The 15,934-nt window shown below is 32.5% G+C and overlaps 1 protein-coding gene and 1 long non-coding RNA gene across 2 annotated transcripts; both read left to right on the top strand.

Annotated features, from left to right (window-relative positions):
• The first annotated feature begins 1,635 nt into the window (after window positions 1–1,635).
• LOC139482441 (uncharacterized) lies at window positions 1,636–7,681 on the top strand. The gene is made up of 3 exons (XR_011654866.1): window positions 1,636–1,785; window positions 5,975–6,116; window positions 7,601–7,681. It is a non-coding gene; the product is annotated as an uncharacterized lncRNA (long non-coding RNA).
• Window positions 7,682–7,891: 210 nt separating this feature from the next.
• On the top strand, window positions 7,892–15,640 carry LOC139483485 (lectin BRA-3-like). The gene is made up of 6 exons (XM_071267505.1): window positions 7,892–7,907; window positions 9,607–9,779; window positions 11,029–11,116; window positions 12,434–12,547; window positions 14,835–14,959; window positions 15,516–15,640. The coding sequence occupies exons 1-6, from the start codon at window positions 7,892–7,894 to the stop codon at window positions 15,531–15,533; spliced, it is 534 nt and encodes a 177-aa protein (XP_071123606.1). The 3' UTR covers window positions 15,534–15,640.
• The last annotated feature ends 294 nt before the right edge of the window (window positions 15,641–15,934 follow it).

The following is a 15,934-nucleotide window of genomic DNA, read 5'->3' on the forward strand; positions in this document are numbered from 1 at the left end:
TCCATTAATATCACGATACCTATGTCGTATATATAATAAAATTATGTACTAATTTATCAAGATGGAGATATCTCCGGGTTATAAAAAAAAATACTACTGTACATACGATTGGATAACATAAGTCGCACGTGCTCATGTTTTATTTCACATACATCAGTTATTCCAATGGCAAATAATATAGTGCTATATGCTATATATAGTCTCTTGGAAAAGGGAAGTATTCAAATCAATATACAACACGCATAAAAGTACCATTTAAAGTCTTCATAAATGCCTTCATCAACAACATAAAGCGCTACCAGTATGAAGCGCTAAATAACAACTTCATTTCGTTAAAAAATATATGAACAATGGACAAACATTCATATAAATTCAGCTTACTTTACATCATGGTAATTTTTACATCACGGTACACATGGTGCGGTTCATATAAAGATAAGGAGCTTACACATCAATTTCCTGTGATAAAATGTAAATCCAAACCAAAATAAAAATTTTACCTTTCTAGGAATTTCACGATTCATTGTGTCTCAATGAAACCGACAGTGTTTACATGAAGTGCTAAAGTAAGTTAGGCAACATAAAGATAAAACTGTTAACAAGTTAGGCAACATAAAAATAAAACTGTTAACAAGTTAGGCAACATAAAGTTAAACTGTTAACAAGTTAGGCAACATAAAGTTAAACTGTTAACAAGTTAGGCAACATAAAGTTAAACTGTTAACAAGTTAGGCAACATAAAGATAACATGGTTAACGGACCAATTACATTAAAGTATTGTAGATATGCAGACGATACAAGATTTATTCTATACGGTTATTTCAATTCAAAATCCCTACTCGCAAATCGAAAAAAACAGCTCTTGTATTGCTGTCCTTAATCACAACATCAGTCGATCTTGACAATGTGATAACTTATATATAACATCGACTAAGCCAGGAGTCTATTGATGACCAGTGGTTGTCATTTGCTAGTGAATAAGTGTGGTTCATAAGTGTTTCTCCTTTCCCGTTTATAGATATCTTAAAAGACTCAATGTTTTTTTTTCTGTTTGAATTATTTTACACAAGTCATTGCTAGACCCTTTTTATAGCTTTCTATTTGGTGTGAACAAATGCTATGTGTTATTTATGAAAATATAAATTGCAAGCACTCTTTTAGGGTAGAGTTTTAATGGCAACCTAGGTGTCATATATAACATCCCTATCCCTACCATGAAATGCCCTGTTCTGCTGACCCTTGTGGAGTTCTCCCCTGGAATTTGCGGGGCTCATGTTGCTTATTATTTTTCTTTGTGTCTAGTGTTTGTAAGGCATTTAGTTGTCGGTTTGTCTGTTGTTTGTGTTTAGTCGTGCTGTTGTGGATTTTCAAAGGTTTGTATATAGTTTTATAATTTCGATGATTATTTTTTTTTGTTATAAAAGACGGGCGAGGAACTGACTTATTCTTCAACATATCATCTTATCCAAAAAAAATATATTTAATGACAAACGATTGTTTGGTCTCCTTTGAATGTTCTACATGACTTTATAATTAAGAAACATATTTTGATTTGCGTGTCATATGACATACATATTATTTTTTTATTTTTTTATTTGCGGTTACATCTATATTAGTAAATAATAAATTAAGGAAACGGAAGACATGCGACTACCCGCCAAAGGCTTTTTATAAAGAAAAATATATAGTTAAAAAAATGAAAAACAAAAATTATATGTATAAAATGAGCTGACACCCGATGAATTCTAAGTAGCTGTCTATTGCAGAATGATGCGGTCTTTCCAGGTAAGTTTTCTTATTACATTTTATTTAAGAACTTCTTTTTCTAACTTCACTGGGATGTAAAAGCGTTGACTGAAGTACATTTTAGCGCGGAAGCGCTTCACTTCATTCTAAAAATGTGCGCACGGTCAACGATTTTACAACCCTATGAAGTTACAAAAAGAAGCATTCAATACTTATAATTTCATTTTTAGCTATAGGATCACGAAAACACGATTTTTATCAAGTTTTTATTTAATTTACCTATGCATTTTATTGTGGGACCTCGTGTCATCATGAATGATAAATTTTATGGGCGCACTACGTTTGCGCGCATTTGGGGATTAAAATATTTTACGTTTGCGCGCAGCTTTTGATTACATTTGCGCGCATTCATTTTACAGGTAATCTCAGGTAAAAAAAATAATTCATATATATTAAATTATAAATGACTATATTTTATTGGTATTTTCATAATAGATATGACTATCAATTATTAATTTTGAAAATAGTTTGTTAATTCAAATTATATATTGGTCATATTGAATTCTAAAATCAATTTAAAACCCCGTTATATCTTAAGTTCAAGTTATGATAAATGGGCTATTTCACAGATTTCTTAAACTTTTGTCTACACCTTTGACTTGTTGAATTGTATCTGAAAATCGAAAAAAAATATGCGGCTTTATCTCCTTTTTTTCCTGCCTAAGAAGAGACTTAGACTAACGAAAGGGGTACTGATAATTGTAAATAATTGAACAAATTGATAAATAAATAAGTATTATGACCTGTATTTTTCCTAAAATATTATTGATTGAATTCTTTCAAAATATGTGCCTTAGGAGACTTAGACTAACGGAAGGGGTACTGATACTTGTAAATAAATGAACAAATTAATAAATAATAAAGTATTATGACCTGTATTCTACCTGAGTTTACCTGTCAAAAAAATGCGCGCAAATGTAATGATAATGCGCGCAAACGTAATGCACCGAATTTTATTGTGTAATGAAGTTGATCAAGGAATAACGCGAGATTGCAGTGTAGCCAATCAGAATAACGTATTATATATAATGAAACATACATCTAATGTAATTATATGTATATACTGTCTTCTATCAGTAATTTTTTAAAGGTGTTGTTATAGCTAAATTTTCAATGTGAAATAGTTCATATATTTGTAAGCATTAACTATTCATTGAGGGGAAGGGGGTGACATGGTATTTCTGTATGTAGATCCTTTAATTCTTTATTTCTTGAAATACAAATGTTCTAGAGACATTAAAGAAAAAAAATTGTTTCCAGTTAAAAACTTTGTTAATAATGTCGAAATATCTCCCACAAAAGCTAAATGGTTGGTGGTTTTGATGCAAGATCTAATAAAACAATGACGAGGCATTGGGCATAGCACTAGAAAACAAGGGAATATTTTGTAGCGTCAGAAATTTGTCGCTGTAACAGGCAAATAGAAAATAACATGACACTTCGGCGATTTATCTGATCCCAATAATTATAGACCTATCGTGCTTGTGAGTGTCCTATCAAAACTTTTTACAAGTATACTTACTGACCGGTTACTATCTTGGTGCGAGGAAGAGGAGAAACTAATAGACACTCAGTTTGGGTTTAGGCCAGGCAAATCTACCATAGATGCAATATTTGTTCTTCACGGTATTATATCGCATGTTCTTCAGCAAAAAAGTAAATTATGTTGTGCATTTGTGGACTTTCGTAAGACGTTTGATAAACTCAGTAGAAGAATTCTTATATACAAATTATTACGAAACGGAGTAAGCACTAAATTTGTAGCTATGGTGAAATCTATATATTCGTCTGTGCAACTTCGTGTTAAATCTGGAGGTTTGCTGTCTGATTCATTTGAAAATCTGCTTGGTGTGAAACAAGGAGAACCGTTATCTCCTCTGTTATTTTTATTTTTCATAAACGATATAGTCAATGATTTGTCTATTGATGCAACTGATGATGTCGTAACTCTGAACGAATACTTGATATACCTAATTTTATTCGCAGACGATACTGTTTTGTTTGGGAAATCACCTGATATTTTACAACAGTTACTTAATAAACTGTCAACATATTGTATAAAATGGAATATTGAAGTAAACACTGACAAAACGAAAGTGATTGTATTTAGAAATGGCTGGCAGCGGGTTAAGAATATTTTTTTCTATGACAACAAGGAACTCCAAATAGTTGATTCATATGTTTACCTCGGAATATTACTGCATTCTAATGGCAAATTTCTACAAACAGAGAAACGTCTGGCTCAGCAAGGATCCAAGGCCTTATCAACACTAATGAATACTCTCAAAAGCGTTTACATTTCAACTGATCAATGTTGTATTTTATTTGACAGTATGGTTGGTTCCGTTCTTAGTTACGCATCAGAAATATGGGGCTTTCATCGTGCTCGTGATGTTGAATTAATTTTTAACCGTTTTTGTAGATTTCTTGTAAAAGTTGGTAAAAATGTACCTATTATTTTTCTATGTGGTGAACTTGGGCATTTGCCTATGTATGTTTCAAGGCGTATTAGAATTTTAAAATATTGGTTTCATATTTTATTGAAAAAGCCAAGTGTTGTTTACGATGTGTACATGCTTATGTATAAAGATGTTATTAATGGTAAAACAAATTGGGTTTCTTATGTACGAGATTTGTTGTCTAATCTTGGCCTGAACTTTTTGTGGATTTCACAGGATGTAACTAATGTAGTTTTTGATATTGTTAAAAAACGTATTACTGATCAATATTTACAAGAGTGGTCCACATCTTTATATGACTGTGAAAAACTTTGCATGTATAGAAGAATCAAGACAGATTTTTGTCTTGAAAATTACTTAAATTTCTTTTGTGATGTTCGATTACTTACGAAACTACGTAGTGGGACACTTCAATTAAATATCGAAGTTGGTAGATATACCAATACGCCAAGAGAATTACGATTGTTTCTTTGTTGTAACATGAACGTTGTTGAAGACGAATATCATTTTGTTTTAGTTTGTCCTGTATACAGACCTGTAAGATCACATTATTTACCAAAATACTTTTGTTCTTGGCCAAATGTTTATAAACTGGACCAATTGTTAAAAGCTGTCAATAAAACTGTAACTATAAAATTATGTAATTATATTAAGGCAGCATGGAAAATGAGATGTCAAATTCTTACTTAACTTTGTATGCTGTGTTGTTTTCTGCTGTTTATTATTGTGTCATATATGTAATATATGTTTTGATTGTCATAGCATGTAAATGCTTTTTGCAAATAAATAAATTCATTCATTCATTCATATATTTAGTACGTCCGAAAAACATCCAGAGACTACTACACATTGCTGTTCAATCGCTTTTTGTTTAAAGTTACGTTTTCAATACTAGTTTTGTAACAGCAAAAAGGCTTTTTGAAGAATTTAATTTCTATCATTTAAGGTGGCACCTAACACTACAGGGAGATAATTACGTTGTGTTGTTAAGGGAATATTAACTTCTCAATAATCAAAATTAGTATTTGTCAAACTGCTATATAACCAGTGCATTTTTTCTGATAAAATGGTTGGTTAAATTTTTTTGAAATTTTTATTTTTTTGTCAAATGGTCAAAGTAAATACTTTGTCAAAATTTTATGAAAATTAAACCAGCCAAATTAATTTTAGTGATGGTGTTGGGTACCACATTAAGAACATTTTAACACATGTGGAGCAAGATATTCATAATCTGCCGCAGCACATGAGATCACCCATTCGATTTTTGTGAGTCACGTTATGCTTATTTTTTCGTTTTCCATGTTTTTTTTTATACTGCTGTTGTTCTTTTTGTTTATACAATGACGTTTCAGCTTATTTTCGACTATTGAGTTTGTCACTTGTCTCGTTTAAAAAATTGTATTTGCACTTTATGATACAATTTTCTCACTGAAACGTTAAGATTATCAACATTGGTACTATTATTTTCTTATATTTCATCATAATCACCAGAAACTCGTTTTATAAGATTTTAACTAACTATTAACCAATGAACGCATTTCAATGGCAGTTTTAAACGCAATGTATCAATGAATAACAAGACGGACATGCATTTTACTGACGACAATCGCAATCGGCAACATTCGACAGAATCCGCTACCCTCTAGTTAGATCTGCCTGGGTGTACCGAATGCGACACAAGTTATGTATGTTTTTATTTCTTTTCAAAGCACCGACTGATCTTTCTGTCAGTATTACTTGGTATACTCCTTGTAAAGACTTCTTTGGTCAGCGGTTTTGCTCTAGATGACACAGCGCCAGCAACCCAACAAATTTTCCTGTTGAGAGATAACGAAGACACTACGGATGAAGGTAACGTGACACAATTAAGAATCACATCATTTATAACTATGAGATTATTGCTTTTGGGGTGTTAATTTTTTTTATATTCTTAAAATTTGAAGATCATTTTTCTATTTTCTTTCTCTTTTATGCTAACTATTCTCTCAATCTATATTTAAACACTGCATTATTACAGTAAAATTGAAAAGGGAAATGGGGAATATGTCAAAGAGACAACACCCGACCAAAGAGCAAATAACAGCCAAAGTATTTTTTCTTAATTTATCTTTATTCTTCATTTTTTTATTTCTTTTATATATATATATATATATATTTTTTTTTCTTCATTTCCAGTTTTTCTGCTCTTTGTTTAAATTGTTTGCACATCTTGTTGTTTCTTTAAAACACTAACGATAACACAATTGATTTTCGGTTGGTTTGGCTTATCTTATCATACCACATCATTGTTTCAACTTTTTAACCATTGAACACTACACATTTACCATGTTTACGGAGAACTATCAAGGATGTTTTTAAACGCATTGTTGGAATACACGTGTATCTCAAATTTTAACTAAACACAAGTGAACAATCGCCATTTTTCATGTTTTACTATTGTTAGTTAATATAAATAAAGGCAACAGTAGTATACCGCTGTGTTCGAAAGTCATAACTCGATTGCGAGAAAACAAATCCGGGTTATAAACTAAAACTAAGGGAAACACATCAAATATCAGAGGAAAACAACGAAACAACAGTGCAAAAAAAACAACAAACAAACAAAAAAACAAAAAGAAAACCGACAATGGAACATACACAGAAACGAACTATAACATAACACTTGCCATTTTTCTGACTAGGTACATGACACTTTTAAGAAAGAAAATATGCTTCGAAATTTATACGACAGTCAGGAATAATTCCTTCATGTCATACTCTGTTCATTTTAACATTGGTAGGCAATACAGGGGCGGATCCAGCCATTTTAAAAAGAGATGGTTCCCAACCCAGGACAAAAAAGGGGGGGGGGTCCAACTATATGTCCTCATTCAAATGCATTGATCGTCCATAAAGAGCCTGGGGGGGGTTCCAACCTCCGGGCCCCTTTGATCCGCCACTGTAGGCATTATATTTGTCGAAATATACTGAGCGCTAGCAAGGGGTAAACTATGGTCAACTATAATGTCTACCAATGTTAAAATGAGCAAAGGGCATGAAATGAAATAATTATTTTGGTTCTTAGAGACAAATGCAGTATTTTTATAGGTCGCAGCGTAAAAAAAAAAACTTTAGGATGGTTCGGCTATTCCTGTTTCCTACTGATGATTTATGTACATTCATTTTCATATTCAATAAGCCGGTCTAAAAACTTATACGCACTTGTCAAACATATGTTGTGCTATTTAGAACATGGTTTTTTTTACAAAGGGTAAAAGGACGTATTTTTGAATGATTTGAAATTTTAAATAAACAACTAGATCATATATATATATATTTATTTATTGTTTACTTAGGTTTACCAGGCTTATCAGGCATTCTTGGACTGTTTGTATTACTGTCGATTGTTCCATCGTTGTTAGGGTCTTCTTCACGTAAGTACATATGTAGGATTTGATAACACTCCACCCTACTTACTGTTCTCATAACTTTTACTTGAAGATGCCCGAGAAATCGTGGTACAATTGGAACAAAATATTTTTATTTTTCGCGGGTAATACGTCAACTGAGCATGCACAAAAGCGTATAAGATCGATAACGGTCCCCGAATTTTGACATTTTTAAAAAGATTTGTGTTTTTTGCGGACATGAGAATGTTACAAAGTATAATTTAGGAAGTACAAAACACTACATTTATATATATATATATCACAAATATTTCCGACTTTGTATGGTTTAAATTCAGAGGAGTTAGGATCCAATTAAATCGGTCTCTATCATTAGAGTATAGATATCAACCTATAAAGTGTCTGCCTACAGAGTTTAAAAGGTACGGTGTATTCAAGTAACGATAAAACCTGAGAATCCCGAAAGATTGTTTAAACAGAAAGTAGAATGGATCGTTTTCAGATCCATGTAAGGTGTCAGACCACCAATTACTCCCTCCAATTTAGAACGTAAAAGTAGTCCTACTCTGACACAAAATAGTGCTTTTGATGTCATTGTTTACCTAAACTAACCCACAAATTTGCAGAAATGAAACTTTTGGTGAAAGGGAAATATATTTAGACCATTTTGAGCCAAAATTCACTTATCTATGAGTTTGCATTAAAAATTCAGGATTAATGCGCTACATACATGTAGTACACTAATTTAAGATTTCCAGAAAACCGGGAGTTATTTTGGTAGTACCTGTCTTTTCAAGATCAGAAATTTGTTACAAGACTTTAAACATTGGTTGAAAATTGGCATGTAGAAAGGTGACACATGTACAATTCAGGATATACCTGGTTTCCTTTAAGTTAAACTTAAGGTAAAATATTTAGAAAGCTGTGAAAATTGCAAAATTTGGTTGAACAGATAGGGATTTTTAATTGGTGGTCTGACACCGTAAGCGACTCGTAGACATATGATCTGGATTTTAATCAAACTGGAAACAAATACCTGTCAAAATAAGGGGACACTTTGAAAATAACACGGCTAGTTATAAAGCCATATACATGATATATAACTCCTACACCGTTGCCAAAGGTAACCAGATAAACAATCATTATGTTCAGTCCATAAAACACCCGGTCTAAAACAAATATGTAAGTAGCATGAATCCCGCCAAAAACTTCCACATATCATTGCAATAAACCGTTGATCATCTGCGCAACTAGTGGCGCCCACTATTGCATACTTTATTTGTACAATTGTTTCTGGTATAAGTATTGTATACTGATATATATATTGTATTTGATAGACGGAAATCTGTACTTTGCAAATGTTTTTTAGATACGAACTGTATTAACTTTTTTTTACTTTTTTAAATTAATATTTGAATTCATATCTTTTCATTGTACACATTCTGACCCTAATTAATATATTTGAATATCTTTAATATTGTTGTTACTGAATTGATGTGCCTTGACCCTCAAATACCATTTAAAAATTAAACAGAATTAAAATAATGCAACTGTGTACATACGTTTTTTAAGACTGAAGCCCAAAAAATTCGTAAACAGATTTCTTGACATATATGTATTGCACTGAATAAAAATAAGATGACATGATGTATCAAATCTAGTTCAAGAAGATAATATAATTTTTACTGCAAGCATTTTATGGAAATTTTCATATTTGCCTTCTTTATTTATCAATATTTCATGATGTCGCAGAAATCATATTTGTTTTGTTTTTTACCGGATATAGATATCCTTTATAATAAAATATTTCTTACAAACATTTCAAAGAATAAAATCTTGGTCAATTTTTCTGTTGGTATTCCTGATGAAAAATACAATGCAGCAACGAAACAAAATAATTTATATATCAATGGTATTTTTGAATGGAGAATATTGACATATAATATTTACTTTAGTTACAACAGCTGGAGGTGGTGGTGTAGTTGGAGGTGGAGGCGGAGGAGGAGGTGCAGTTTGTTCAGCAGTCACGTGTCCAGCTGGTTATTCGAAGCTTAATAATCAACAAATCAGTCCCAACTGTTACTTGTTTAGTGGAAAAAACGATAAAAGGAGTTGGCATTCTGCTGATGTATAAGACATTTCTTTCTGTTGATACTTGTTTGGGTGGGGGTATTTTTGAGAGGAGTCCGAGGGGACAATGTTCGAATGGTCCACATAGTTCCTTTATGGTGACCATACTGGTTTGGGTGGGGTTAATTTTAGAGGAGGGGACAATATTCGAGTAGTCCACATAGTTACTTTACGGTGACCATACTGGTTTGGGTGGGGGTAATTTTAAAGGAGGGGAAATGTTCGAGTGGTCCACATAATTCCTTTACGGTGATCATACTGGTTTGGGTGGGGTTAATTTTAGCACTATTGTTCTATTGCGGTCAGTTTTTATAAGTAGATGGAGCAGAAGTGCCCCGAGAGAACCATGTGTGGGTTACGAATGCACGACCTGGGTAGTAGTACAGTAGTGTGACTACTTACACCATTCGACAACCGATGCCCCTACAAAATAGCCGCCATAATACTAGTATAATCAAGATCGTTAAAAGTAGCATTTAACACTGATGGTTAATTCCAAACGGTATCTGAAAATACATGCTATAACTATTTTTATAATTCTTAGGGTAAAAAATATGAACTAGACAGTGTATTACAAAAATTGCGTCACGTACACAAACATTAACAAATATTATAACCCTATGTTTTAAAACAATATTTTCCTCACGACGCTGTTGTCCTTGTCTTCTATTTACAGTACTTCGTTGTAAAAAAAAAAGGAACCTAGAGTTTCTACCATGCAGATGAAATTATATAAAATAGATTTTGTGTTGATATTTGATTATGAATTGGTTGTTGCTTTCAAATCGACTAGGAACTTCTTGAACCAATAAAGATGTATTTATATCATGTATATATATAGAGCATGCATATATTACCAGTGTTGCAACTATATCTACCAAATGACGTTAACGTTACCAACCTTATGGTCTTCAACTATGAGCAAAACCTATTATGTATAGTTGTTAATAAGCTGTCCTGGAATGAGTCCTGATACAACAATATAAAGTTCTTTTTTAATATATAAATAACGCCGTTAGCTTTCGCGTTTAAATTGTTTTGCATTGTTATATCAGGGCCTTTTATAGCTGTATGCGGTATGAGCTTTGCTCATTGTTGAAGACCGTAAGATGACCTATACTTGTTAATGTCTGTGTCATGTTGGTTACTTATGGACAGATGTCTCATTGGCAATCATGCCACATCTTCTTTTTTATATTTAGTCTTACGTTTTTAATGAGTTGAATTGAATTCCTTTTAATTTTCAGGCCGTTTGTACCAGTACTAGTGGAGCTCATCTCTTAGTACCTGATAGTCTAGCAGAGATTGAGGCACTGCGAAAGAAATTTGGCAGTGGTAAGTGTGTCTTCGTTTTCTGATAAAAGTCGGGCATTGAGAAAGGGAGGTACACCCATTAAATCATTTTAATATTCAAGCTTTAGAACGATTGTAAATCCTTTTTGAATATTTTAGACGTTAAGCGATAACCATCTGAGCATGCCTTTTAAAAAAAGGAGTAACTTCCTAAGTAAAAGGGAGGGATTCCAACTACCGGTATATGTCCCTATTCAAATGCATTGATCGTCCAAATAAGGAGGTAGACTCCCCCCCCCCCTTTGGATCCACCAATGCACTTACCATTTATCTTTTTGAAAAAATTGAACTCTTCTTTTTAAAAAAAATATGCCTCCCCTCCCTGGTACAGTCTCTGTAACGATACAATCAGTGGCGAATCCAGAAATTTTCACAAGTGGCCACTGACTGCCTAATAGGTCATGTTTCAGTGATTCCCTATATAATCAACAAACATTTCCCAGAAAGGGGGCGGGCACCCTGCCACAGCCGCCCCTCCACCCCTAAAAATCAGCCTCTGACAATGTATTGCCTGTATATAGGAATAAAGATATTATTTTGTAGCCAAAAAATAATTGCTAAAAGCGAAAGGACATATATGTCAAGTGTTAGAAACCTGTTCTAAGGACTTAATATATGTATATACGTATCCATCGTTACACAAGACCACGACATGTTCAATCAAGCTATGAAATTGTATATATTTTGTACTTCTCAATGGATTTTTTTTTTATATCTTCCGCCTTTTATTTCAATGGCCTTATGTTTACTTTTCGTTTACAATTAAAGTAGCGATAATGTGATTTTCAATGGTCACACGTGTCTTATGAAAATCAGAACGGAATCTGGCATAACACAAGGCTCTGGTATAACACGATGCTCTGGAATAACCCGTTTCTTGATTTAATTAAAGTTAACGTTAAAATCGATGCTGAGAGTATATAACTCAGATCTATTCAAAACAGGACACAATGGCTATACATATAATCACTAGAAAATTAAGTAGGAAGTTTCATACGATTTCGTACTTTTGATTGGTTGAGGCATTCCAAATCTACATATTTTATTTCCTGATACAATGCCAAATGGCTGACTGCACATGCTCTGCATAACGCCATTAAAACAAGGCGGCATAACAAACCGAAAGGCTTGATTCAACTAGTAATTTCATGATGATTGTAGGCTAGCATGCACAAAGTCATGTAAAATCTGCACTTCATATAACAACTTTGAGCATGTTTAACTCTTTTACAACCATGTAAAATTACTAAAAGAAGCATCTTTATTTAAATCTTGTAATTTATATTTACTTACATCCAGGTGACAATGATGTGGATGTTTGGACTGGTGCTAACGATTTAAAGAGTTCCGGGAACTTTATGTTTAAAGTAAACAACAAAAAGTTTGATTTCAATGCGCTGCCGTTCGGAATAGGTTAGTATGACGACAATTCGCCGTTTCAGAATCTAATGCATCCTGGGTAATATTTTCAAAAGTGTACACCACAACGTCCTGATTGGTTAAAAATGTCATAAACAATGGAAATTTAACCAATGACGTGGCGTTATTTTCATTTTGGGGTATGAACAATGAAATTACCCATGATTCTTTAGATTCTGAAATGGCTAATTAAACTTTTTGTTACTGCTACGTTTGATGTGTATTCGATAATTTTACACCGACGTCATATACTGACGGACTATAAAAACGCAACACATATTTTGGTTATTTTTGTCATCAAATCATCACTTATATTCGTTTCAATGCTTATCATGCTTCTCGTACTCCTTTATGAATAAAAAAATCATCATTACCTGAATTTCCTAAGACTATCAAACATCGTAGAATTTGGACATCGCACGAAATTATTGATTCGAAATAAGGAGCATTTCTTTAAATTCATTGCAAAGTTTTTAATCTGTAAAAGTTGTTAACTGCTGTTCATTTGTGTCATAACTCAGAAATGAAAATTAAAATGAAGTCATTATAATTTTACAGACAAAGTTTAGTGCACGGTCTTTTGAGAACAATTCCGCGCTATAAATGTACTTTTAAGTCTTTGAAACTTCAGGGCAGGTAGTTATAACTCGTAAGTGGCCACCTATGTCATTTGCAACACAACAGTATATATATATAACGACTTTATACAACGACAAAAAAATACCCCCTTCCCCTTGAAGTTAAACGGTTGCTCCCTTAGCCTATAGTGACTTGAAACTTGAAAACTTTTATTTCTCAAGACCAAACATGAAACATCTACATTAATCCCGATAGGGAATGTACATGGATTCAACTGTACCCTCGCAGCTCTCGAGGGGTTCTCCGGAAATCGGAGGAATTTACCAATACAAAATATATTTTTGTACATAAAATAAAACAAAAAAATGAACGTAAGTAACGGTATACAATTTGAATTTACAGGAGAACGCAAAGCTAATATAAAAAATATTTTACAAAATTTTGACTAGTAATTATCGACTCCTAGGAGTCGAGATTAAGAATTTAACGATGGACAGTTAGTGCGTGAATTTTTCTTGCTACCTGATTGGAAGATATTACGAGACGTGAATAATCAAAGTTTATTGATTGGTTAGGACAATCCAAACCTAGTAAATGTCCTTCAATCCTGTAGAGTATCGGATTTGTCCTCTCTATTTTAGCAATTAGATTTTGCCTGGTCATAATCATGCATATTGATTCACAGGTAACTTTTATCTATAAATAGCCGAATCTTCTGGAGTTTCGTAAACAACAACGTTAAACGATATATACTACTTCAAAACGTGTGACCTCACGTGTGTGGTAAAATTTGTTGATTGATGCACGTGGCTATTCTAGTGAATGAATTAATCTACAAAGCGAGAGCACTTTCCATTTTCCTCAGCTAAGAGTCGACTATAGCCCTTTTTGAAAGGCTAATGCTTGTCTGTTACAAAAGTGATCAGTACATATAAGTGCACAACAAGATTTTATTCTCTGTATTGCAATTCGCCGTTTCAGAATCTAATGCATCCTGGGTAATATTTTCAAAAGTGTACACCTAAACGTAGTGATTGGTTAAAAATGTCATAAACAATGGAAATTCAACCAATGACGTGACGCTATCCTCATTTTTGGGTACGAACAATGAAATTACCCATGATTCTTTGGCTTCTTAAAAGGCGAATTCACAGGCAGTCAACAACAAGAGATTTGGAACTAGACCAAACATACCTAAGAATTCAATATGTAATTCAATATCCGATTCAATATCTAATTCAATATCCGATTCAATATCTAATTCAATATCTGATTCAATATCTAATTCAATATCTGATTCAATATTTAATTCAATATCCGATTCAATATCTAATTCAATATCTGATTCAATATCTAATTCAATATCCGATTCATTCAATATCTAATTCAATATCCGATTCAATATCTAATTCAATATCTGATTCAATATTTAATTCAATATCCGATTCAATATCTAATTCAATATCCGATTCAATATCTAATTCAATATCTGATTCAATATCTAATTCAATATCCGATTCAATATCTAATTCAATATCTGATTCAATATTTAATTCAACATCTGATTCAATATCCGATTTTCGTGTTTTGTAAAACATCAGCTGTATGACATAATACTTGTAATATGAATAATTTTACCTCAAAATTTCAACTCCAATCATCTTTAAAAAAATTTTTTTACTATTCTATTTCTATTTTTTAGAAAATGAAGTGGGCATGCGTGGCAGCATTAGCTGTGTAGAAGTAGAACTTAACAGTGAAGGTATTTGGGGTTGGGACGCTGATGATTGTGATGATCAAGAAAACTATATTTGCGAGCTACCAGTAGTAAGTAAAACATATAGCATCGAAAGTTAATATAGCGTCTATGTATTGTTCTCTTAGTTTCAACTTAGATTGACCAAACTTAAATTCATCACTTTAAAGCCTCTTTTCATCAAAACGATATATCGATGGATATATATAGCTATCGCTTGGAATCATACAATTATAACCAATCAATTATTACATCATAAAGAGGTAGGGCCATTTTCAAAATTTCCATTAAATAAAAAGTGTGTTGTATTCAATATCGTAGCGGCTACGTACCATTGCTACGTAGATTTATTACTATTGAACGTGTATTTAACCTAGCTCCTATTATGTATATAGATATTGATAGCAGGTAGCCGCTACCATGGCTACGTAGCCGCTACGATATTGAACACGACCTTGTTTAAAATTTTATTTTTGACATTTGTTAAAAACTGGTTTAAATTTCATTTTTAACATTCTGAATTATCTCAGTAAATCCCTTACAATCACTTTTCAATAGCATTTTACAAAGTAGTGTAAATTATTATTGGTCTTAATTTACTTATTATGCATTGATATTTGTTTTCAGAAATGCAATGGTGGTTAGGAGCCTATTTCGATTCTTGTTTAGTCAACTTGGAAGGATTGTTTTCAGGAAGACAGAGGTGTGAAATAAATTACCCAACGACTGTAAATAAAAAAATATATAAAAAATGTAATTTCTTCTTTAGCTGCTCTCTGTTATGCTGTGCAGATACAAAAAAATACCCCACCTTAAGGAGGTAGACCTAGGTTAAGGGAAATAACTCTTAAAATCATCAGTACGTTTGTGTCAACCATTTTCAAAAATATATTCTAAGCTTCTAGGTTACATAGATTATTTTCAATCTGTTTCAGGTAAATGCTTAAAAATACATTGATGAACTTGACTTTTACAAACACTTAACTAATTTAAAGAGTTATCTCCCTGAACCAAGGTCTACCCCCTTAAAAGTCCAATTGAAAGTT

The sequence above is a fragment of the Mytilus edulis genome, chromosome 7 (assembly GCF_963676685.1).
Source record: "Mytilus edulis chromosome 7, xbMytEdul2.2, whole genome shotgun sequence".
Lineage (NCBI taxonomy): Eukaryota > Metazoa > Mollusca > Bivalvia > Mytilida > Mytilidae > Mytilus > Mytilus edulis.